Below are 26181 nucleotides of genomic sequence, written 5' to 3' on the forward strand. Positions count from 1 at the left end.
CCTGATGCATCAACAGTAAATGTTTTAACTGCAGTTAATCCGGTTAGTCCGCTGGTTCCCAACCTTGGGGTCGGGTCAGAAGATCAGTCTGAGGGGTCGAGAGATGGTTAACTGGTCATTGTTAGCGGGGATATTGTCTTCTACATTTAGGGATCATGAATGTCACATTCACAGGCGTCACAAATATAATCTATAACAACAACTTCTGTATCTCTCAGATCCATGTAGCGAATCAAAAAAGTACAACATTTCCCTCTGAATTGAAGTTAAGTAGAAGTATAAAGAAGCTGAGAATATTCAAGTTGTAAAAATTGTACTCCAACACACACACACATGTTATGTTACTTTAATACAATACATGTTTTATCTAGATTTACTGACAAGCAGTTATCAACTAATTTCCCATCATTCATTTTGTCACTTTCATCTCCTTTATCAGACAAACCAGAGGGAAAAAGAGACATTTGGGAAATAGGAGGAGCGTGGACGCCTTTTATCTCATGGCACCGTTAGAGAAAAGGTGCCTTATCTCCATTATATTTAATACAGCTTTAAATTCTACATGTAGAATCTTCAATCAATCCGTAAAGGCCACTCGTGTCTGTTATTCTACAGACACGAAGGAGCTGTCGCTTGGATTGCCAAAGCTAAAAGTCCAGTCAGTTTAATTATAGAGTGCAATGAGGAGCATTGCTGCTGTATTTTACACGTGCGACAGGGATGAGCGTTACAGTAGTAGCCATTACACAAAGAGATAAAACATGAAAACAAGTGTCTACATGAAGTTAGTGTTTTCCCTTTTGCAAAAAAAAGAATTGCAGTTGTGTGGATGTGACCCCACAGCATTGATGAGCCATGTGTCCCGGAGGTTTTTTAATGTTTAAGCAATGAGCTGATTTCAAATTCAAGCATTCGTCTTCAGATTTGTTTATCCATATTTATAGCAGCACACGTGCTCTCTGTTAGCGCACATCTGCCTCTCATTCATGCTGTTGCACACGTTCACACCGAGGAGCTGAACAATTAATGTGCTGAGGAATCAAATTAACTCGTGCCAGGTTTGATTAAAGTCGGGTTAAAACTTGCTGCAGAGGGTGACTATCATTCTGTCAGCCAACTTTGCACCTTAGGGGTTCATTCTCTGCCTGCCACTATAGCATTCATTCGGCCAATGACAAACTCTAGAAGGTGGCAGTGGATTGTTATCTACAATAAATAAAATCTGGACATTAGACACTACAATTAATGGCAGAGCTGTTTTTCTGGTTAAAGATGTTCCTTTTTATCATGTTTACTCATGATGAAGGAATAAATGAAAACACAAGAGGCTTAAATCTGTATTTCAATTTTATGAATTGAATCCACCCCATAGTTGTACTTACATCTGTAAACTTCAGTGTATTTGTATAGTACTCAAGTTTTCATTGTCAGTTGTTGGCAATGAAAGTCTTGTATCTCAGGCTTTAACGTTCATTAAATGTGTACAAATAGAATATCATGCAATTAAAAATGAGAACCATTAAAGACATAAAGTAGTGCAGTAGTTAAAATATAGGGTTACAATTTAAAATCATATATATGCGGTAGAAGTGTACAGTAAAGATGTATAAAGATGTATAAAGTGTAATGTAAAAGTATATAAAGGTTAAAGTTTTCATGATAAGCTCAAGAGTTCAAAGAAACAGAAAACATGTGACTTCTGTCTAAATGAAGTGGTGATTTGCTTTGACGTTGGCCTCGCTGTCACACTCAGTAATCGAGAGACAAACAGTAGAGTACACAAATGTAACACAGGCCTGTGAACCAAATATTCCCACATGAAGGTCCAGCTTTTGGCTTCATGGCACCCCAGCATGGCCCTTTAATCAGCTCATCAGCAATTCCTCACGGGCACCAAACTGCAACGTGACTGGACTTGCCAGAGAAGCCTGAAATGCATCGACGTACCATCTCTATGCAGACGACATGCTCTCGGAGTAAAGATACTAAAAGTTGTTGTTGAGGCTTTTTCTCTCTCTCACTCACACACACACACACACACACACACACACACACACACACACACACACACAGTATGCAGGAAGCCAGCTGAATTCATTCCCAGGATCCCTGTTGTTGTGGTGACAGAGTGCAGCATGTTTTCGTTTTAAAACAGCGTTTCTGTCCAGAACTGATTTTTAAGAGTCGTTTCAGTAAAAGTCTCCATCCACACTACTACGCCTGAAAACGAAGGACTGATAATGCCACTGGACACGGGAATTGTCGCAGCGCATGAAGCAGTAGCATTATAAAATGCAAAAAGCACCATAGAGACAATTCTCTGCCACTGCGCCACCGTGTGGTACACCAGCTGCACTGCAGAGAACCGGAGAGACCTGGCCCGGGAGTTTTCAAACTAAAACGACGTCTGCAACGTTTTCAGACGACTCCGTTTACCGGGTTCTAAAACGCTTGAGAAGTGTGGACGGTAAGCGTAACTATTTTTATCTTCCTTTCCTTCCTTTCTTTTATTTAATTCATGAGCAGCAAGATAAATGTTTTTTCAGGGATATACTCAGTAGAGATGTGTTTTTTCTTTGGGTTGTCCCAATTTTAGATATTTGGACAGATTGAACCCTCAAAGCCAAGAAACAAACAAAATGCAGAAAAGCATCATCCAGTTTGCAATGTTGTTCTATTCGGAAAGCATTTAATCTAAATATAGATTGGATTTGCACAATATACTGCATGTACACTAATATCTGGGATTGTTCCTTTAAAAAAAATGAAACTTCACTGATCCAGGATAAAACAACTGAATACCCGGAAGTGTCCCAGTAAACTCACCGACCTGGTTCAATCAGGAAACTTTAATTATGGGAGATTTCTTCAATCCCACAGAGCTAAAAGGGATTTCAACATAAGAGCAGGCGGTCAACACCGCCCTGCTGCAACCATCGGACACTATGAATAATAAAATGAGATTAATTTCATATAAAGCCCTGCCTGAGAGCAAAGAAAAGTCAAATAAACCCCAACTGATAGTGTGATCCTATCAGGAAACAAGCCTCAGAATAATTCCCAAGTCTAGCCAAGCAGATAATCTTTGTTTCGAAACTGCCTCCAACCCTGATAAAAAAAATGAGGGATTTTGAAATTCTGTAAGCAGTGGCGTCCGCGAGCAACAGGAGCTTTCAGGTGAGCGTTGTAATGCAGTAAAACAATGAGGGGTGACATTGAGCGTAAAAAGTAAAATATACGACATCATGTCACAAACCAGTGGACCAGGGAAGAAACAGAAGAGGCCTTTGCGTTTTGAAGCCTCGAGTTTGGCATTTTGGCCGTCGCCATCTTGGTCTTTTGCAACCAGTTAACGGAAGTGACCATATTTGGGCGTCACCATATACAGCTCTGATAGTGATCTGTCAATCACAAGGTAGCCCCGCCCTAAAGCATACTTCGCTTAATGGTCTATTTTACTCTAAACAGTCTCATCAACGTCCAAGAAGGTAGAATCCCACGGAAGCCCACCGCCAACATTTCTCCGAGGGTGTAATACGGTGTGCTGCCTTATATACTGTGGGTCCACACGTATTCGTGATTGGTTGGCTGCTCAAATGCAAATTGTCAATGCATGCTTGGGATTGAAGGAGAGTAATATCCATAGGGTCCAGTCGAGGGCTCCGCCTCTGCTTATAGAACTAGGGTTATAATATCGTAATCTTCTTACTGTTACCTACGAATAGTATTCACAGTAATGCGTACAAAACCCACGCAACGTATCCTCATATAACGATTCGTATGACATCTTAAGAAAGGTTACTCCTCTTTTTTCCCACAAAAGTCCATCAACACGTATCAATTGCCGCTCGTTGCATGCATGCAGTCTTTCCAAAATAATCCTCTGTCCTCACAGGAAACTCAGTTAGGTTAATGGAGGAAAAATACTTAGATAGGTTTAAGAAAAAATGTTGTTTGGGTTGAAATAACCACGGATGTGGCGTAGCTAGTTACACAATTTACGTGAAAAAGGAGAACACACAAAAAATGAGAAATAACTTTCCATAAGATATCAATCAATATACGAGAATACGTTGCAGACAGAGCTCATCTGGTCCATTAATAGCCAACATGAAAGATTTCCCTCTAAAATTACCGCCTGGAATAAACTCATTTTCAGTCATTTCTTTTGTCACTGTCACTGCTGTAAATTAGATCTAAAAATTGACCCATTTCCATTATGATGGAGCCACCCAAAGCAAAGTAACGGCAAGATTAAATTGCGGAACAGAAAACACAAAGGCACTTTCATAGACTTTAAAGGGCACGTCTTACCGCTGCATTTCTTGAGAGCTTTCTGTCCGTAGATTCTAATTTGCTGTCAGGCAGCTCCCAGGGAGCGTCCATTATCAAAGAGAAAAAGATTATTTCATGTGTGACAGCGACAGTGAGTGGTGATGTTATCCTGAGGACGTCAGCCAGGCCTGTGTGTCATCTGAAGACATCTTGACTCTAACATGGACTGACACAAGAATCTAGCTGACCTCAGTGCTGTTACAACATGGATTTCACAAATCCAGATAATAGATTTTTTGTTGAGTGCCATACAGTTACATACACAACCCCGCAGAGTTAATATAGTCCCATAACAGATCACTTCACCAATGGTTAAAGAAATGTTTTGAAACACAGAGCTTTAAGGTGGTTTGCTTAGCTTAGCATAAAGACTGGAAGCAGGGGGAAGAAGCTAGCCTGCAGCTATTTCAAAGTTAAGTTAGTGATGTTTGTGACGTGCAAAGTCCAATATTTGTCTCACTTTTAACTCTGTTTTTAGTCTCCAACAACTCCTGAGGGAAATATTTGCCTATCTTTAGCTGCTAAAAGCTCCACTATGTTCACCAGCTAGTAACGTACTGTGTCTGCTGAGCAGGTAGTGAAACGTTTTTACAGCTTTCTGCTGCTGCTGGAAACATTTGAGTTTGCCTAATGATCCAAAATAGACTTAAACGTTGTTGCTCTGAGAGGAACTGCAGAGTTGAGGATACTTCTCTGTGAGTTGTTATTCTCATGTAAAAAAAATATTGCGGAGTGCAGCTCAGGCAGCAACCTCTGGTTCTGAAAACTGAAGACAAGTGTCTTAAACTTGCATTCTCTCTAGTGTCCACCAGGGGGCGACTCCTCTGGTTGTATAGAAGTCTATGAGAAAATGACTCTACTTCTCTCTTGATTTATTACCTCAGTAAACATTGTAAACATGAGTTTATGGTCTCAATCTCTAGTTTCAAGTCTTCTTCAATACATCATGATGTTCATTTAGTAAATTATGGTCCATTTAGAGTCAAACAGACCATAAAGCAGGGGATGCTTTAGGGCGGGGCTACACGGTGATTGACAGGTCTCTGCTACAGCGTTGTCCGTGTTTTCGTCTTACAACTTTAACCCTTTCACAGTGTGTTTTCACTTCATGAAAGTTTATTTTAATATTTTGATAACCTATAAATGTCTTATTCAGCATTATGTTATTTAGCTCCCCAGCACGTCCTTTTCTTCAAAGATCTCTTTGCAACCTGAACAGAATTTTAAATGATCATAGTGTAAGGTTCAGCTGCACTTAAAAAGATGACACGTAGACCTTTGAATTTGTGAATATTTTTTGTTTTTTTGTGTAACTTTGAAAAAAAAAAAAACTACAACTATTACAGTTTGGCTTGCTGAAGGACACTTTTTGTCACCTACAAAACTTGAGTCATGTGAATCTAGATCGTTTTCAACAAAATGGTTTAGAAATTAACAATTGTTTTTTTCATGATTGTATTTTCTTAATTTTGTCCTCAGACTTAACAAAGAAAAAGAGCTGCTTCCTAAGAAAGTGAAATACCAGCACACACATACACATGTATTTATAACGTAATCTCAAAGAAGTGCGTGACATTACCGTGATATCATTTGTTGAAATTACGTGTTGGCACCACGGAAATAATGTAACGTTCGGTTTAGTCAACAAAACCACCAGAAGTGCTAGCAGAAGTGACGAAGTGTGCTCGTTTGTTGTCGAGGTAAAAGGTCAACAAAAGCTCAAAAGCGCAGTAAATAAATTTGACTCTCATTTGAATCGATTGGTTTGAATTCCCACCGAGCTGGCGAGGTCGAGTGTTGGCTCTGGATGACATGACGGCGGCTTGATCGTTGCAGGTTTGGCTGCAATCTCGGACACACGTCTCGGGTTTTGTCGGCTGAGGCGGAGTGACAGCCCTCGACCTCCGGCCGTTACGGTAACGACGTGCTCCGCCTGCGACCCCTGAACCCCGGCGACGTCAAGCCTCCAATCGACCACCACTTTCTCCAAACCCGGCTGTCAGTCTCATCAACCTCTTCCCTCAGTTATACACACACACACACACACACACACACACACACACACACACACACACACACACACACACACACACACACACACACACACACACACACACACACACACACACACACACACACACACACTTCCCCTCAGAGCTCCCTCAGACACAACCTCACCACATTCAAGTGACAGGTAGAGGACACATCGGCAAGAATTAATAAAGAAAAAATAGTTTGCCATAGTTTCATGGCAGTAATAAAAAAGATGACTTCTGCTGGCACAATGTGTTCCGATTCTGAAAACTGCATTGGAACGGGCATCCATAAACTTCAGCTAGGATGTGAAAAAAAGTTAGAAATATGACAATTAAAGGCACTAAATTGGTTTAGTTTGGACAGATAATATTATTGCATGCAATTTAACTGGATTTCTTTTCTAAAAACGAAACCAATTAGTTGTTCCGTCTAATTTCCTCTTTTGTATGATAACTATTGCTCCTTAATAAAGCTAAAGTATCCAACTATTCGATTAGCAGCCCGAGCTTGCACAACCAGCAGTTACAGAGCAACATGGTCATTTATTTAATTCTGCCCTTCTCAGCGCAACTAGTAAGCCACGATTGACTCGACTGAGACCAACAGTCACGTGACAACAATTCTGTGAAATTTCAATTGAACTGTAAATATCAAATCAAAATCCAAAATCCAGCGGAGGTTGGTCATCGGGTAGCCAGAATAAAATGAGGTAACGCCATCTGTAGAGGAATGACAGAGACTGGAAGGCTGTCGAGGAAATGATGCATCACGGCAGATATGACCGCGATCACGTCCTGTCAGTTCACATTGATGTTTGCCAACACGCAGATGGAGCTGAGCAGTGTTAAACGTAGGGAAAACTATTAAACCTCAGCAGGAAGTAAGAAAGATTTGGCCGAATTTTACTGGACTACAAATGCATCATCTTGTGTTATGAGAAGTATTATAACTTCCAGAATGACACTGAAAGATGTATGTTAATAGAATGCTCTATTACGCTAGTTAGGTCTTAGTTTTCCATATGAACTATCATAAATAAAATACCCTTTTTTTTCATACGCAGTGAATACTCTTCAGAATTCTCTGATACAAAAGAGCCGTCATCTATTTAACTAAATTAACAACGATATCGCCCCCAGTAAGATGTATATATGCACATTTTTTGTGTGTAAAAAACCTCCAAAACAATACATGTTGACATGTATCTTTTGCATTTGCATGTGCTTTATTTTCACTTTCAAGTAAACAGGGACACTTGTGGCATGTGGGAACTTCATTTTATGCCTCTGTGAACACATTCGATGATCTTTTAAAACCAGGTGCAAGACAACAGAATCAACAAAGGAAAAAAATAAATGTTGAGTAGCACACTATACATTTTTTTTGTCCCAATAAAGCTTTGCGTTAGTGCAGATTAATATCTCTTGAATCTTAATTTTGTACAAGGATACATTTTAACATTTATCTCATTTAATTTGGTTCTAAAGATTCAGCCTCCTGACTTTCTCCTCCACCAAGAAAACTAAAAAGGCTCAAAAATGCTGTTTTATAAAACCATATGATTCTTTCTTTAATGCATACTGGGATAAACAAATAAAAAAACAGTAAATAATATCTACATCAGATAACTGAACATACTGTATGTGTACACAATAGCTAAGAGAACTCCTCCACTGCAGCAAGTTAAACAGCCTCATGGTTTGGATTTTATTTCCCCTGAGTAGCAGAGAGTGCTGAAGTGCTGATCTCAGCTTGCTCTTCATGCAGAAGCTGTGGTCTGTTCATTGACTGAACTAATGAACGAACACGTGAAAGGTCACAGCGGTGACCTAAAAGTGTCACTACAGCTGCCAGAAAAACAAGGCGGAGGCAGCGACTCTCGCCCACTAGGGACGAAGGATTTCTCTGCCTCTGTATTCTGTTAATAAATATCCTGTCTGGGGCCCGATCCTCCTGAGAGCAGGAGAGGAGACATTCAGAATGATGCCGCCACTTGTCAGGTCAGCACAGATTTGTGAAAGGACTACAGCCGGGCTCAGCCTACAGACTGCAGAGTTTTAAAGTCCTAAACAATTTTGAAATCGGGTTGAATCTCACACATAAAGATAATCTTCACAGATTTTATTTTAACTAATCTCAAACGTGCACTGAAATAATATGGTTATTTCGATTATCTTGGAAGCACAGCTGCACGTGGTTCCTCACAGAAACGGGGTTCGATTCCCGGGCAGGACGGCCCTTCTGTGTGGATGCTGCATGTTCACACCGCATCTCCGACTTCCTCGTGTGAGCATGACTGGTTGATATCTATCTGTGATAGTCCCTGAGAATAATAAGCAATTACAGATAAGGGATGGATAAATCTGCTCCGGCTTGTCTCTCTCATTGACTATTATGGTACCGCTCCGGCAGTACCGGTGTTATAGTCCAGCTTTTAACTCCTTAAAATGTCAAACACGTTTGAATTCATCGGGGCGGCCCAGGTGAGGCTGAGAATACTTTATGAGGATCTGTAAACCTCTCACAAAAATGAAGAAGAAGAGATGTGAAAGTGGACTTCAAACACTGCGGAAAGGAATGAATGACTGAAATGAGGTTGATGATTTCAGCGGTTCGTATGATATCCTACGAAAAAGTTACTCCTCATTTTTCGTGCGTTTTCCTACAAAAGTCGAGCAACACGTGTCAACTCCTGCTCGTTACATTCATACAGTCAAAACTTCCGCACTCTTTATATCAAGTATATTAACAGCCTGAACTAATCCTAGTGGTCCTCTTTAGTGGCCACGAGCTATTTACTTAAGCTCTGGTGGGCTGATTCATCAAATGTTAGCTTGTTAGCCGGATTATCCCATCAGATCTACTGTAAAGAGCTGTAGGAACTTTGATAACTAAGTGTAGCAGATGGTCTGTAATGCATCTGTTCATGCCTGTGGCACTACAGTGATAATACGGCTACACTGCTTTGCTCGGATGGTGTCAAATAAATCAGAAAGAAAAGAGCATCTGTAAGACAAAAGGAAGTGATTGTACTACTCGTGTCCGAAGAATTACATCCCCATACAAACAAACTTCAATGTCAGTTATGTTTCAAGGGAAGGTATTTCGCTTTTGACGTTAAGTCCATTCATTGCAAATGAAAAAAAGTGAGCTAGTGCCAACCAATTTCAACCAATAATATCTTAACATTGATCCGTCAATCATTCCGTTACTTTAACGTGAACGTCCTAAAGCCCGCCCACGTTTTAGTGCTCCAATCAAATGCAAGGGATGTAATGTAAAGAAGCTAAACACGCACCAACTTCCGTTTCACTCAGACTTTGATGTAAAATATGCATTTTAATTAAAAAATGTAAATCTTTCTTTTTACTTGAAATGTTTCTGTGTCTGGATTGTTTTTAGTTTCACATTTGTTAAATTGAACCTGTTAGCCACTAGCTGATAAAGTCACAGCGGAACTGAAATGCCTCAAGGGTCTTTCTGGATTTTTATCGTCTTCTCTCCTCTATGATTTTTCACTTTTGGCTGTTAAAGAAACTGCAGTAAAGACTCAGTTCCACCCCTCTGGACTCTGGTTTCCACACACAGCAACCAGCGACATAAAGCCAAACGCTCAGTCGTCGCCCAGCCATCCCTCCCCCTTCCTCCCCCTTTCCCCTCCCCCATCCCAATTAGTGGCGTCACTGCCTCAAGTCGCTCTGTCAGCTCCGATAAAAGGCAGCTCGTCTTCACAGAGATGACTGAACATCCAGCTCGCCACCTCAAAGGCCGGGCAGCCCCGAGGAGGAGGAGGAGGAGGAGGAGCCTCGATTTCATCGTTTTTATTTCATTTTGGTAGATTTTGTAAAAAGAAAATATAATCTTAAGTAAAAAGGTAAAAATGGAACACCAAAGTATGATTTACATTTTGTACATTTGCAAGAGCCTTCATCATTCCAAGTGTTGTAAAATAGAAATGGTATTTCTGAGTCAAACACTTTATGACATTTTCTGTTACTTTACCTTCTTTTTTACTTGTCGCTCGTATTAAATAACTACAATGTTCTTCTGTTCACTTCAGACCAATCAGAAAAACTAACCAGTGTTTAGATCATTTTACATTACAAGCTTTCATGAACTAATTGTTATTTAATGATTCTGTGAACTGTGATGAAATAAAAATGTATGTTCGTCAAACGGGTCTTTTTATGCCTCCTAGATACTGTCACAGCCCAGCTCTGAAACTGTGATAAAAAATGGGAGGTATTTAATAAATAAAGGTATTTATTGATCAAAAAGTGAGTCAAAATAAATGAAAAGATGAGAGGAATGTGTAGTCAGTAGTGGGTGTGTGAAAACGTGATGCATGGATGAAGGAAACTAAACCACACAGACACGGTAGGAGCGGAGGTCTGCTGCTGCGAAGTCCTTCATGCATGTGGCCCACCGGGCCCAGGTGTGTCCAAAGCTGTTGATTGAAACTCAATCAGGTCTGCATGAGAAAGAGAGCACAGAAGCAACGAGCTGCAGCTGTAATGGTGCACTGCCTGGCTCAAGGGCCTGGCTCATTCAGAAAGCCATCTTTATTAATAAGTAATCCATCATGTGCAGAACATGGTTCAAGAGCAGCAGGATGTTAACTGGGAAGAGAACCAGCTGGCTGACCGGGAGTCCATCTGACCTTTTTCTTTTAGTTTTATCAACTCTAGCAAACATTAGACCCACAAAGCAAACAAAACAGAAACTCATTGCTTTTCTCCCTTTTGCCTACTGACAGAGATGACATGAGGAGAAATAGTCTCCATACCTACACATGTGTTTTCACTTATGTCTGATTAGACCTCACCTAAACGTGAACAGGTGCAACAGAAGAGTCAGGCAGTCCTGAGAACTGAGGAGGTCCAACAAGCAAAGTGTGTTGTTTGTTCGTTGCTGTATTCACATCATTTGGTAGTTATGGGAGCCATAATAACCAGATTCTGACTGTTCCCTGAAATATTGTTCACATCAGCATCCTTCAAAACGTCAAAAACTTTAAAAGCTCCAATATGTCCGACGTGGACCTAAATGATAGACCCTTTTGCGGTTTTTAAACAATGATGACGTACCTAAGTGTGCGCACGCAGTTTGGCAAAAGAAGAATAACTAGGACTGAAAAGGATTTTACTATAATCAGTTAAAAATGTACTAAAATTATAGAAGAGTCAACCAATTGCTTGGGGCTTTTTTGGTGTGTTGCAATGATTAAAATACATGACGAACAAAATCTTTGTCGGCTTCGGTTGATACAAAATTCAAATGAGTATTCTTATAAGCCAATCCAAAGATAAAAAACATGCCCTCATATTTAAAGGTGTGTCAACACGTTTTAATTTGAATTGTGAGGGACTTTGTTATGCAGAAATCATTTCCTATAATTAAGTACGATTCTTCTGAAAGCAGAATCAAAATGCAAAGTTTTAAAGTGTAATGTTCACACCGTGCAATGCTTACAAAGATAGCCTTTATCAATCATCTGTTGCATGACATTCATGGTGTCTCTATACAAATACACGTGTTGAATAACGACATGATACTCAGCATCATAGCCGTCAACATTAAATATGAAATCACTCGACAAACCAACAGTTTGTGTTGTACATGGTCTACAGCGTTTGAATACTCTCAACCACTCACAGTCACATAGACGTCTTATGATACACTAAGTAGCATGGTGACATCCTGTTTGATATATATTTGGTAACACTTTTCTTAAGGCATACAGTACATCTGTATTGGACTATAATGTTTGAATGATTGTGTGTATTTTTTTTATGCCTTAGCTTTACTTCCTCCTGAATAACTTATATTATGTAAAAGAAAAGTGTATTGGGAAATGTTATGCCTTAAAGAAGCAAATTCACTTTTTTCTCACTTCATCATGCTGTTTTTTTGTAACACATCTTATCCACAAACTTTAAAAATGTTGGCAAAATGTCAGGCAATGAAACTAAAACTTAAGGGTGTATTTAAAACATATTCGCTCAGATGTTGCTGTGGCGCAATTCTGCTAAAGTTTCTCTGGGAAGTGGTGTTCCACAAGGTTCAATCCTAGGCCCTCTACTATTCTCAATCTACATGCATGGACAACATCATCCCTGAGACTAATGAACATATATGCAGATGATACTCAGGTGTATCTAAACATGCGCCCTAAAATCACCTAATTTTGCAAAAAAACATGTAGGATTTCCTTAATTTGCTTCCTAGATTTATCAACCAGATTCCAGACAACAACTAAGAATGCATCTTATTGTGTATTTGGTCCAGACCCGTGTTAAATAATATGTTTAAGGCACAGTTGAGTGTGGCTCTTAATTAATGTATATAAGAGAACAAGTTTGGTTTAGAGTGCTGTTAAATAAAAATGTATCTTAATGAAATTTAAAGTTAATTTAAGAAGTAATCAAATTTTGCCACTAATCGAGGACAGTAAGTGGTTTTAGTATTTTGTTCACCAAAGATCTTAACAGGACAGAGAACTGTTTAACAGATAGTGAATAAGAACATTTGATTACTCAGAATAAACCTTACTCTGTATGCCTTAATCCAAGTGTCACCTGATTTTTTTTAGTTGCGGCAACAATTTAAATACAACATGTAGACAAATATAGCACGCTACACAAAGCAAGCGTTTCCTCTTTTTTTCTTGTCATCTCTTGACAAAAATGTACATTAGATTCAACAAGAATTTGTCCCATTGACAGCTTTGACCAACAGCAACGAAAAAAGGCAAACACTGAAAATATTATGCAACTGCTGCGTAACACTTGCTGCATGAATAAAAGCAACAATATTCCCACTCATAAGCAAATAATGATTATTTTCTTTTAGGTTCCTGTATCCACCTGGCACTTCTGCTTAAACTGGTGACTGTTGGGAGATGATCCTGATTCTGCTGAAGAAAATGAAAATAAGTTTGAAGCAGATTGTTGACTAACTTCTTTTAAATGTGCTCCATTGCATCTGTCACCACACCCATCATTGATATCACTGTGTACTGACACACCCTGAAGTACACACGTACATCACTACAGGAAGGTAAGAAGTGAAACCACTGGAGGTCGGCAGAAACAAGATTTTCATGGATGTTAAACTGATCTTTAGATTTAAACTGATCAGTGATCTAAGTTCTATAATCATATTGTACTTGTTAACCGTTAAACGAAGCTGTTTAGCTGACCACATAGTGGCTCTATTTGCACCAAAAGTAAATCGGTTCTTGAATTGCTCAAGTTCATAGCCATTAAAGTTCATAGCCATTAAAGTTCATAGCCATCAATTGGGCAGTTTTTATATATTCTATATATATTTTGCTCACCAACAGACAAAAAAACTGACAATCTAGGCCGAAAATATTGAACCTCCTTGGTGATGGAAATAAAGTTTCAGTTTGTCGCAACATACCCACACACTTTCATTTCATCTGCAACCTGTTGGCTATTTCAATTTAAATAATATTCCTCTAAGGCTATATTGGTCTTATTTTTCCAGTGGGATGGGGCAAAGAGGTTTTAGGTTTTTTCAAGCGAAAACAGTGTTCTGACCTGTCACTTGAATTTATGTAAAATTACAGCGTAGATCAACACACGTCATTGTGGGACGAGATCCCTGAGTGGCTTCCCCCGAAACCTCAGTCCTGCTCAAATTGTACATTACAAATCTGTGAAATACATCCTAAGCCTACGACTCCCCGGATGAGCAAACTGTATTGTTTGAATACAACTACCGTATTTTCCGCACTATAAAGCGCACCGGATTATAAGGCGCACCTTCAATGAATGGCCTATTTTAGAACTGTTTTTATATATAGGGCGCACCGGATTATAAGGCGCATAGAATAGAATAGCGTCGTAAGCGTGTCTCTTGAAAGGTGCCATTTTGGGGTCTTTATACACACAAGTGGTGTTGGACTAGGAGTAAGCACAGTACCGGTGTTTACCGCGGTGCGGCTTTGTAGTTTACCAGTCGTACTGAAACATTTTGACAGAGCGCCGTGTACAACCAGTATGGATCAACCAATTAACCAATTGATCCATATATAAGGCGCTCCGGATTACAAGGCGCACTGTTGTTTTTTGAGAAAATTAAAGGCTTTTAAGTGCGCCTTATAGTGCGGAAAATACGGTAATTATGTTGGTTGTATTGAGATCATCAACAAAGCAAGTGACTAGTGGTTACGCCCCCAATCTCAACAGACGTTCCCAGTGGACACATAAATTCTCCTTTTAATTACATGGCATCTTCAGTCTGAGCACCAGCATTGCTTCAATATAGCAGATTAGCACAGAATCAAGACCATCATAGCACAGATAAAGAGTATGGAGCATGCACAGCACTTCTCAATAACAGCGTATCATTAAATGTACATAACCCTGTTTACCAGCGTTTTTACCAGTAGCCCAGACAAACCAGGCCTCATTTGTGCATTTGTGAATCGTTTTTAGCAGCGATTTTAACAAGCTTAAAGTATCAGATGGGTGGGTGTGGCCATTATGAACCCCAAATACATCACAAAAGTGACAATTTGTCACCTTTTCCTGCATACACGGAAAAAATGACTGCTGCTGGAATGAAAACTTCGACCTGCACATAACATGCTCTGAAAACCATTAATTCAATTTGCTAAACATGTAGCTTGACCTGCTTTTCTGATGCTTGGTTGAGTGAAACCTTGAAAGACACTGCTGCAACTTAACGTTTCAAAAATAAACACCTCGATGGTTATGGTTTGGTCAAGTATAGGCACAAAAACGACTTGGCTAGGGTTACTGTGGTCATGGTTAAAAGAAACCACCATTGACTCACGGTAGAAAATGGGACTTTTTGATGGCAACAACATCACACTGTTTCCTCATTTGCTCCCGATGGACACCAGTCATTATTCCCTACAACCACTAGAGGGCTTTGTCACTTGATCGCAAACGTCCTGATTTTGTGGCATTTGTTGAAACGACTGATGCCGTCATTGGGAGAACAATCATCAATGTACTTATCTCACACATTACTTCATTTAAAGGTTAATATATATATATATATATATATATATATACTATGAATTCAATGCAGGCGGCAACCTCCGGTTCTGCCGAGTGAAACCGATGTGGAAGTGTCTTAAAACATGTTGACCAGCAGAAGGCAACTCCTCCGGTTGCAAAAAGAAGTCTGGTTGTATAGAAGTCTATGAGAAAATGACTCTACTTCTCTCTTGATTTATTACCTCAGTAAACATTGTAAACATGAGTTTATGGTCTCAATCTCTAGTTTCAAGTCTTCTTCAATACAGCATGATGTTCATTTAGTACATTATGGTCCATTTAGAGTCAAACAGACCATAAAGCAGGGGATGCTTTAGGGCAGGGCTTACTGTGATTGACAGGTGGCTACCAGAGACGTATACGTCGTCTCTACGTCAATGGTCCGCATTCCGAATATGGTAACTTCCGTTCATCGGTTGCGAAATCACTGGACTCAAGGCTTCATAACGTCCACAAACCAATGGGTGACGTCACAGTGACCACGTACACTTCTTATATACAGTCTGTAATTCCAAGTTATAGTAACTCACGAACACGACCGTATTTCAAGATTTCCCTTTGTCGCTAATGTGCTAGGCTTCACAAAAATACTTATTTTCACTCGTAAATTTTTCACGTACATCAACCACATGCATTGTCACAATATTATGTCCCCTACACGGCAGTGCAACGGCTGCAACGTGGTTACAACTCGATCCTTCAATCTAAAGTCTTCAGCTCTGCTCCCTATGACGGGAAGAATGGAACTGTTTCTCTTACACATATTTCTTCATAGATATTTAACCGATGCCTTTAACATACACAGAAGTACGTACATTTCTTACCTCACACGTCATGGAAAAACTGACAAAATATGAGGTTGCTGGAGATCCGTTCTTTCTTGGCTTGCACAGTTAACACAACGTAAAAAACTCTTGAAACCAAACACAAGCACACCCTCAAAGGATGGATCAGAACTGCTTCAGGTCCACTTAAGGTACATTTTGAAGGCTCGCAGAGATTTGTAAAGCTAAAACCAAAATATGCTCTGGGGCGATGTGCAGGTCCCACCCATGTGGTACTTCACCTCAACGTTGTGCTAAAATCATTTTGTAAAAACTATTCGACCTGGAGACTGTTTGTTTTAAAGGGTATCCCCTCAGGTCCTCACAGCACTATGGTCTCTGACTGCAGGATGGACTGGGTTCGGGAGTTGCGGTGAAACTGCACCATGTGATCTGAACCGTTCCTGGAGGCGAAGGTGCTGTTGAAGTGGTGGTCTCTGCTCAGATGGCAGTTCAGACATATACTCCGCCACTTTCTCTTTAGCTCGCCCTGAACCTGCAAAAATAGATAAACAAATGTGTTTTTTTTAACTAAATAAATGTACGTCTTACTGATAGAAAAGTGATTAAACTTCCACCAGCTTTCCGAAGCACCGAACCACTCGTTTACCCCCATGCTCTTGATGAATAATATAATTCAAAATTATTTTAAAAGGAAATAATGATACAATTTCGACACACTAAAAAAATGTTGCTCCAACCAAATAAAAATAGAATTTACTTCCTATCATATGTTTCCACTGCAGACCACATTGAAATGAAGCTGCATATTTTTAAGTAAGCGTGGTATCGGCTGAATGCAGACACGTTAATGGGAATCTTTTAAAACTATATAATTTTTTCCGTCACTTAAAAATCAAAAGGCTGAAAAGGAAATTATGATTTATGCAAATTGATGTTGACTTAAAGGGCCACGCTCAGCTTTTGCTTCTCGTTAATATTACTAAACACTACTGCACTGCCAAATTTCATGTAAGTAAAGCTTACCTCACTGTTTAGGAAACAGTACAGAATGGCCACCACCAGACCCTGAAGAAAACAACACAGCAATGTTAAAAAATCAACTAACATCACAAATGATTCAACATAGTCAATTTATAACATTAACATATTTTAATGAGAATAACATTGTGGGTGAAGGGACGAATGAAACCGCACCTGAAAGGATCCGAGGGCCAGGTCAAAGAATATTTTATAAGCTTCTGCGATGGATTCACTGAGAGAAACAAAGACCACGTAGTGGATCCCGAACAGAGGGATCAGCAGGAGAGTAGATTTGGCCAATCTCCTGAGAGAAAAACAGCAATGAATCGTTATTTGTAGCACCATTAAGCTGTAAAAGATTTCGCGTTTGTTCCTACTCAAGCCAATCTCCTGGGAATGCGTATGAATAGCACAACATTTCCGATATTGCCATGTGTCATATTTTACGCATTTAAGGCTTTTCGCATTGACATTTTACATCACCTCGCTAGGCAACAAAACCACCAAGTTAGGTTGAGAGAAAACATCAAGGTTGGGGATGAAACAAGTGAGTAAACTAAGTAAAATACATACGGAAGCAACAGGAAAACATGTCACAAATGTCTCTTTAAAATAAAAACCCACTTTGGGACACCGGTGTCCTGGTTGAAAGTCCTGTGTTTGTTTGACCCATCCACCTCCTCTCCGGTCCACCACAGGTGGTCTCTTTCATATTTTTTTTAGCATAGCGTAGCAAATTCACACAGATGTGTTTACGTAATAGACTGTATATAAGAAGAGGACAGAGCCATCATGACGCCACCCATTGGTTTGTGGAGTGACGTTATGAAGTCTCGATTCCAGTGATTTCGCAACCGATCAACGGAAGTTACGATATCTAAATGGACCATAATTTACTAAATAAACTTCATGCTGTGTTGAAGAAGATTTTACACTAGAGATTGAGAAGGTAAACTCATGTTTACAATGTTTACTGAGGTTATAAATAAAGTGAGAAGTAGAGTTTTTTCTCATAGACTTCTATACAATCTGACTTCTTTTTGCAACCAGAGGAGTCGCCCCCTGCTGGTCAGGAGAGAGAATGCAAGTTTTAAGACACTTCCACATCGGCTTCACTTTTTTGCCGCCTGGTTTACATTGCAGTCAGTACTGACTACATGGCCTACAAATGACATGCAAAAAGCATGAATGCCGTACTTTTTACACGCAAAATGGATTACAAACGTGTCGTGTAATTCATACGCTGTTTTATTCCTGTTGTTTGAGAACACATATTGTTGATTTACTGTAAAAGGTCAGTTTGTCCCAACGTTTGTGCCATGCAGTTAGTTTAGATCTATGAACTGAGACAAAAAAAGGTGGTTTCACTTCAGTGAATGAAGTTTGCTTCGTTGTCCGAAATGCAGTTGAAAGCTCAGAACTTGGCGAACTTCAGAACCGCAGTCCACAAACCAACGGGGGACGTCTCGGTGACTTGGGCCACTTCTTATATACAGTCTTTGAATCCTATACACTGAGCTACACTGAATCGTCACCTGCACTAACAGGAGATTCTGCAGTGGCTTACACAGGCTTTTCATCACGTCTCAACCTTCCGACTCGACCCGAGAATACCGACAGCTCAGCACAGATCTGATTTCCCTGTAGGGTAAAATTGCCTGAAGATTAAACACATCGCCTCTGACCCAAAGAGACACTGAATCTTGCAAGAATGTGTCGTTCCATAGATGCATAGAGGGTTTCACCCCCAACTCCCCATTTCATGAAGGCTGCATCATCAAACGCTTTCTTGTTGAATGAGTGTTAGCGTCACTCTTATCTCTGCAGAGAGCGAACACAGAACGGATGAAAATGTTCTGGGTGTCTCCGATTATCTGTTGTTGTTGTTTGGGTTTTTTAGGGTCATTTTGCTGACTATTACCTACACAAGCTTACACCAACAAACGAGCAGGTTTAGCGTCTATGCCCCATGTGAGATACCTGTATTGTGATTGGTCGTTGCCGCCCACGTCAGGACACCTCAGCTTCTGAACCAAGATCCGAATGATGCTGATGAAGAGGATAAAGTTCACCTTGGAGACCGGGAGGAAAAACAACAGAGCTATCAGATTGACTGAAGAGAGTCAGAAAAACACACGAGGGAGGATTTTATTTTTGCACTGTTGGACAGTTTTCCACCCACAGAAAGCAATGAATGAAAAGTTAAGACAGAAACAGAGCAAAACAGCAAATGGGTGCATTTTTGGGGCATTTGCTTGTGAATTTGTTAGCTAAAGACTGTTACCTAAAAGACTCTTAGCTTAAAGACTATTAGCTTAAAGACTGTTACCTAAAATAATCTTATCTTAAAGACTGTTAGTTTAAAGATTATTAGCTTGAAGACTGTCAGCTAAAAGACACATTTTAGCGATTGACATATTTAAGCCTTTATTTTCTTCACATGCTAAAGCTGTATCCAATCTGTTTAAGAGGACTTTGCCAATCACCTCAGTTTGTCCTCATCTTCAAGAGTTTAGTTATTAACTAAAAAGTAGAAGATATTATTTAAAAGATGAAGAAGTTAGCTAAGAACGAAGCAAAACATCGCACTACAATTACATGTAAGATATTTATTTCAAAATGTAACCACTAAACAGCACATTACTTTACTTATATCTCTTCTACAAGAATTATCAACTTCATTTCAATGGTTTCAATTTTTTTACGTCGGTCTGAAATCCAGTGGTAATTGTTTCAGAAATTTGCTCAGATTTTGGGTGGTTACACTGTCAATCGAACACACTGCTTTTTTGAAAAGCTTGTCAGGCATAGGAACAGTTATTCAAGGAGGGGAGGGGTTAGCATATCTATCCTTTATATCATCATCCATTTCTTTCTACGTGGAAGTGCTTTTATAACTGACAAGCATGTGAGACACCTGCAAACAAACAGCAGGTAATGAACCTCAACCTACCATGATGGAGAATCCGATTGGTCCGTTGATCACCCAGTTGGGTATGGGGTTGTCATTTCTCTCCCAGCACCTGAAGGCACCATAAATAACCATAATGTAACTTTCATAGCATATATATATATATATATATATATTATATAAGTGTGGATGGTTGCTAGCAGAAGGAGAACCAGGCTGCTACGTACTCAATGTATTTTCAGCAGATCTGAACGTTTGATGTGAAAAAATAGTTTGCAAGGTTGAGTCATTCAGGTCTTAAAGTGAGTCTCATATCTTTTGGGGCAAGTCTAAGTCACTAATCTATCCACTGGCCACTTATAAAGGTCCAAGCAAGGCATCCTTCTCCTCATCCGTGTCCTCCAGCTCTTCCCTGAGGATCCCAAGATATATCCAAGTCAGGTGGAGTATCTAATCCCTCCTGCTGGTTCTCCTCCCAGTTGGACATGCCCAGAAAACTGGAGGCATCGTTATCAGTGGGCCGAAACCATTTTTAATTGGCTTCTTTTTAACATGAAGGAGCAGCGTTTCTACTGCGTTCTCTGAGGATGAGCCCCAGAAACCCTGCTACGGAAACTCATTTCCGCCACTTGTATCCGCAACCACAACCTGATACAGCAGATTATGACTAATGCACCAATCCAATGTATAGGCCTAAAGGCCTTTACACACTAGGGGTGTGACGAATAAATGACATGAAAATTCGTAACACTCGTCTGTGAATATTTTGCATCAAAATTATTCATACTGGCAGCGATGCAAATTTGAGACAGTTGCAACACTTTACAATTTAAATAGATCAACACAGGCAGAGGACAAAAGGAACAATTTGAGTTCCCTGTGGTGAACAGTGGCACAGTGAATATGTCTCGGACTTTCATTGTGAAAGGTAAGAAGGGAAGCAGTGGATCTGGTCTGGTCTGCTTTTGTCAAGGTTGAAAGAAGTAATAAAGTTTGCGGTTTTGCTTCGGTACTACGGAGCCTCCGTGTTGTTGTTCACTATAGTGTACTTTTTGAATTTGTCTGTTCTGCGCAACGTGATTTGGTTTATATGTGGTGCAAAAGCTCCGAAAAAAAACGGCTTTGTCCTAAATATTCGCAATATTGACATTCTGTGGAAAAGTATTCATGAAAAAAAACAACGGTTTGAAAAAATATATTGACGTGCAAATTAATTTAAATATTTGTCTAATTCTATTTCATGGCCATAACTTTAATCAAAATCTCAAATAAAGACTCAATTTAACAAGACAGAATGCACTCTAGACAAAACATTAAGTCTCAAGACTTAATATTTGTGTCTTCATCTCAATTTGACTCGTCAGCTCAAATCTCAATCGAAATAATCTTAACTCAACTTTTTCTGGATCTTTCAACTGCCTCTCACACCCTTCATCAAGTGTTTGAAAGCTGCTTTTAAACTGATTTTGTCATCGCTTCTATTCCCAAGGTAAAGGGTGAACTTTCACGCTCAAGCTTCTTCACCATTCTCCACAAAGTCTCCTCACACTATGGAGCTGCTTCCTTGCTGTGCTTACCTGTCAGACCGCTGCTCTGTAATTGTAACAGAGTTGTTTCACAAAGTCTTTTTTTAAGAATACACCCACTCAGTGTTGAGCTGCAATAATGTGCAGCAGAAGCCGAGCAGATCAGTGGCACCAAGCTCATAATAATAACAACTCAGTGCAAATCCATCCAAACAAATTATCCAATAAAGTGCTCTTTGACACGGGGAATATCTGTCCTAATATTTAATGAAATGCAATCCCCGTTGAATATCAATGTGTGCCAGTCTCCTGTCTTCTATCGCATAATGAAGTAGAAAATAATAAACAATTCCAAAGAGTGAGTGACATGCGTTCATATATCCATTTGACAAAACAAAATACATGTGATAATTAATCAGACACCACATGGCATGCACATTGCTGTCATACAATTTGTATCTATGTGGAAGGATATTCAGATGTGCACATAAGACCAAATCTGAATCACATTTCCATGCTGATGAGTGATTGGTTGGCGACACTCACCCTGTGTCCTCCAGATAAATCCTCGTCATCACCCACGCAGAGACGAACACCGTGGGGATTCCTGCAAAACGCCACGAGGAAAACATTGATATAAAGTAGCTAAAACGTTACATATCTGTGTGTTTGATTGTTTAAATATCATACGAAAGAATAACATTTATTTCATTCTCTTTTTTTTCTTCTAATCATATCCTTATTTTATATCATAAATAACAATAATGTGTTTATTCATAGATGATGTGAATACTATACAAAGATTTGAAGTTATTGACACAAATATATGGAAATATATATTACAGTTAGCTCACTTTGAAACCTCATCACATGACTTCACACTTTTAATTATCTTTTGCACAAATAACATAATTATTTAGTATTAAAACATTAAACCAATTCTGTTGGACATCAAATCATGTCACGAGTTTTATGAAAAGCACCAAACTAAGTGTATTACGCATACATGGAAAACACGAGCGTAGAAAAATATGATATTTCTATCTTTTCCTTTGCAAGATGTTTTAAAAAAGGAAAATGTTAAGCAGATACATTTTACTGATTAAAGCATTACATTTGAGACACTTCAAATTATAGTTAAAGGAGCTTAAAGGAAGAAACTTTTGTGTAAATGTATATAAATGACTAACTTAAGCACTTAAAATTGCTGCCTAGCGGAGGTGAAAAGTGGTCACACCGACAAGTAAATGTTGTTTAAAGCTGCATTAATCATATGTTGGCCACTAGGGGGCAGAAAAACTCCAAAACAAGCTGATAAGGTAGCAAACAGCTGCTTATTTACACACCCAGCAGACATCAAGCCACACTACGGCCCCACTGGAGTCGTGTTTGTGTCCACCTGAGGAATATAAGCCAAATATTCGCTCTCATATTTGCTTGGTTTTTAGTCTCCACCAACTTCTGAAGGAAATATCTGTCTCTTCAGCAGCTAAATGTTTGTTTTCTCTCACCAGCTAGTCTCTAACTGTGTCTGTCTGCTGTTTGGGGCTGAGCAGGTAGTTCTGTATACGGTTGTTTTCTCAGAGCTGCTGCTGCTGCTGCTGGGAATAAAGTTGACAAAAGCGGCGAGACCCAAACTAATCGTGTCGTTTTCGAGACCGGTGTCCCAAAGTGTTCATTTTTTTGATAATGTTATGTTAGTGACGTTTGTGACGTTACGTTGTTTCAATACAATAATACAGTTTAAAACAGTTCATATCAGTGTCTGTGGCTTAGATCAACTCAGTTACTTTGATGAGTTAAGAATATTACAGGCACTTGGGATAAACGACTTCTTAAAAACATTTACGTACATATTTTACTGAGTTAACATACTTATTTTAAGCCCAAGCATGTTTTTTTTCTAGTCCTAAAGTGGTTATGTTGCGTTTACGTGGCGTAAAATGACATGAGAAAAGCCTAAAATGCATAATAACGACACTAGAAAATAACATAAATTGGAGAATGTTGTGCTATTTATATGCATTGCACTGAGATCGGGTTTGTTCAAACATCTTTAAAAGATAAGATTGAGCATAAAATAATAAAATCGTGATTAATGATGCTAAGTTAATTCCTCTTAATAATCCAATAATGCTGAACCTCAAATTAAATACAAGCTCACCCCAGCCGATGAACATGTAGACGATAAAGTGTCTGTTCTCGGAGAAGATGACGACCAGCAGCGTGTGGAGGTAGAGACCCTCCACCAGCAGCCAGAAGAAGTTGGCCATGATGAAGTACTGGAAGAACACCAGGCTGGCTTTACATCCCACCTGAATAACACAAAGGTCAAACATCTTAACTATGGACTTTGGCTCCGACCAAGAAATGGAAAATGTCGTATTACTGCCGACAAAAAATGAACCTTCAAGTCCTTTTGTCATATCAACCTCGAGTGCACATCCTATGGTTCTCTTTGAAGGGCTGAATGTGTTGGTGCTTCCACAGAGACACTGTGGGCTTATCAGGCAATAACGCTAATTATTCTGATATTGTAATGGGAAAATATGTCATAGTCTCATGTGAAGGTTTAAAGAATGTAAGTCCTAAAAGTGCAGACACCAAACTGTAGTTTCAGTAGATGACTTTAATTAGTTTAGTATCCAGGTGTCTTGTTATCTGTTATCATTGTGCACTGTTTCTTTCTTCTTCCTAAGACAGAGGCACAGAGAGGCCTTGACTAACAGAGATCCTCTGTTTGAAATACTTTTGACTTCCTTTGTGACGCGTTATCTGAAGTTGTAAAGGCGTAAACCTTTGCATGCAGATATGATGTGTGAGGGTAAAGAATGTCTATTCTGTCTCTGCAATGGTCATTTTAACAATGTCACAGTGGCTTCAAAGGAAGCATCTGTTGTGAGTTTAAACGGTTTATTGTAAGGCAAACTGTGAACAAAGGGATTTGCAAACAGGAGATAAAGCATCTTCCTGACTGTCTTAAATGAAGTATACTAAGGCTCGAAGGATGACCTGCCTTTTATTGTGTTCTTTGTGTATTCTTGTTAGCTAAGCAGATAACAGGAAGCTGGCTGAGCATAAATGTCCATGCATTGTGACTGTTAGGTAGACCACTCTTACAGATCACTGCAATGTGTCTGTGAGACTGTTCTCTTTGCTTGCAAGCAAATAAATTGACTTTACAAACTTTGATCGTTCATCAAAACTCTGTTTACTTTATATTGATAGAAAACCTTCACTTTCTTCTCCCGACTAGTCATAAGAAATATTCCACAACAATATGTGGGGCAATAAGCGAGTTCACCAGCAGGATGAGCTTTAGTTTGTAGTTCACAACGTTACAAGCAGCGAGTAGATGAGAATATAAAGGTCAGAGCGCCCCGACAGTATTCCTTCAATTATCACAGAGACGTTTCCTCTCCAATGTAAGAAGCAAATGAAGGCAAGTAGAGGAGGGACGTTAAGGGGGAAGAGTCGGCTTCAGGATCAAGTAAAAATATATATATTCCAAAGCCTGCAGAGTATAAGGTAATAACAAGTCATGCCAACTAAATCAAACCCTGGTATCAGTAAATTAACTGTCACAGTAGATCCATTCTATAATGTTATAAGATATGAGCTGAAAATATTACGTCTCATTTCTGTAAAACCTTTTTTACATTCACGTTTCATTTTACAAACTGACGCTGGGAGCATCACGCTGAGACTGTTTTCCTGCTGTTTAGCTTTCCCTGTTTCCCTTTAGGACACGACTCGGGCCTCGGTGGCGGCGGACGGAGGCGGCGGACCTCACCAGTGACGGCTGGTTGGAGCACTGCGAGGTTCGGTTGAAGAGGATGTCATCTTTCACCAGCACGGCCACGGCTCTCAGGACGAAGGAGAAGAAGAGGTTGAGGTGGATGTAGTTCCTGGTGCAGTGGAGCTTCCTGTAGAGACGTTACACACAACGTACAGATTATAGAAAATGAAAACGTGTTCTGTTGATAAAGACTGAATATGTAGAATGTTGATACCAATGGTGCAGAGCAGCTTTATCTACTGATGTCATTAAAAGAAAAGAGAAAAAGACATTCTTATTTAAAGTGTATGACTGTAAAGTGTTGAGATAAATGCACCCTTAAAACCTATTTCCATATCTTTTTATTATAATATCTTTTCACAGATGACTTAAATACATTTACTCTGTTTAGTTCAAAAGGTTTTATTGCTCATTTGAAACCTTCAGACGCTTTTTAAAACTAATCCAAGCAGCAGAGTAAAAAAAGAAGCTCCAATTAACATCATTTAAATGAACAAACTGAATAAAGCTAAATCCAATTAAGCCGTAAACGGAGAGTCTGTGACATAAACACAAACACACACACACACACACACACACACACACACACAAACACACATCTGTTGACAATAACAAACATATTCAAAATGTACACTATGATGTACAACAACACGGAGACTCCGTAGTCTAAACCAAGACGGCAAACTTTATTACTCCTTTCAATCTTGAC

General features: G+C 39.4%; 1 protein-coding gene across 1 annotated transcript in view; it reads right to left on the reverse strand.

The window, feature by feature from the left end:
* Positions 1–16574: 16574 nt before the first annotated feature.
* Positions 16575–26181, reverse strand: part of LOC142955963 (vasoactive intestinal polypeptide receptor 2-like) — a 39038-nt gene continuing 29431 nt past the window's right edge. The window contains exons 6-13 of the mRNA XM_076097230.1: positions 25467–25599; positions 23838–23988; positions 22220–22280; positions 20190–20259; positions 19217–19308; positions 17411–17540; positions 17240–17281; positions 16575–16748 (exon numbers count right to left, since the gene is read on the reverse strand). Coding sequence (XP_075953345.1) covers positions 16575–16748; positions 17240–17281; positions 17411–17540; positions 19217–19308; positions 20190–20259; positions 22220–22280; positions 23838–23988; positions 25467–25599 — 853 coding nt within the window. The remainder of the gene's footprint in view (positions 16749–17239; positions 17282–17410; positions 17541–19216; positions 19309–20189; positions 20260–22219; positions 22281–23837; positions 23989–25466; positions 25600–26181) is intronic.

This window comes from Anarhichas minor, unplaced genomic scaffold, assembly GCF_050575085.1.
Source record: "Anarhichas minor isolate MPS153535 unplaced genomic scaffold, ASM5057508v1 ptg000024l, whole genome shotgun sequence".
Taxonomy (NCBI): domain Eukaryota; kingdom Metazoa; phylum Chordata; class Actinopteri; order Perciformes; family Anarhichadidae; genus Anarhichas; species Anarhichas minor.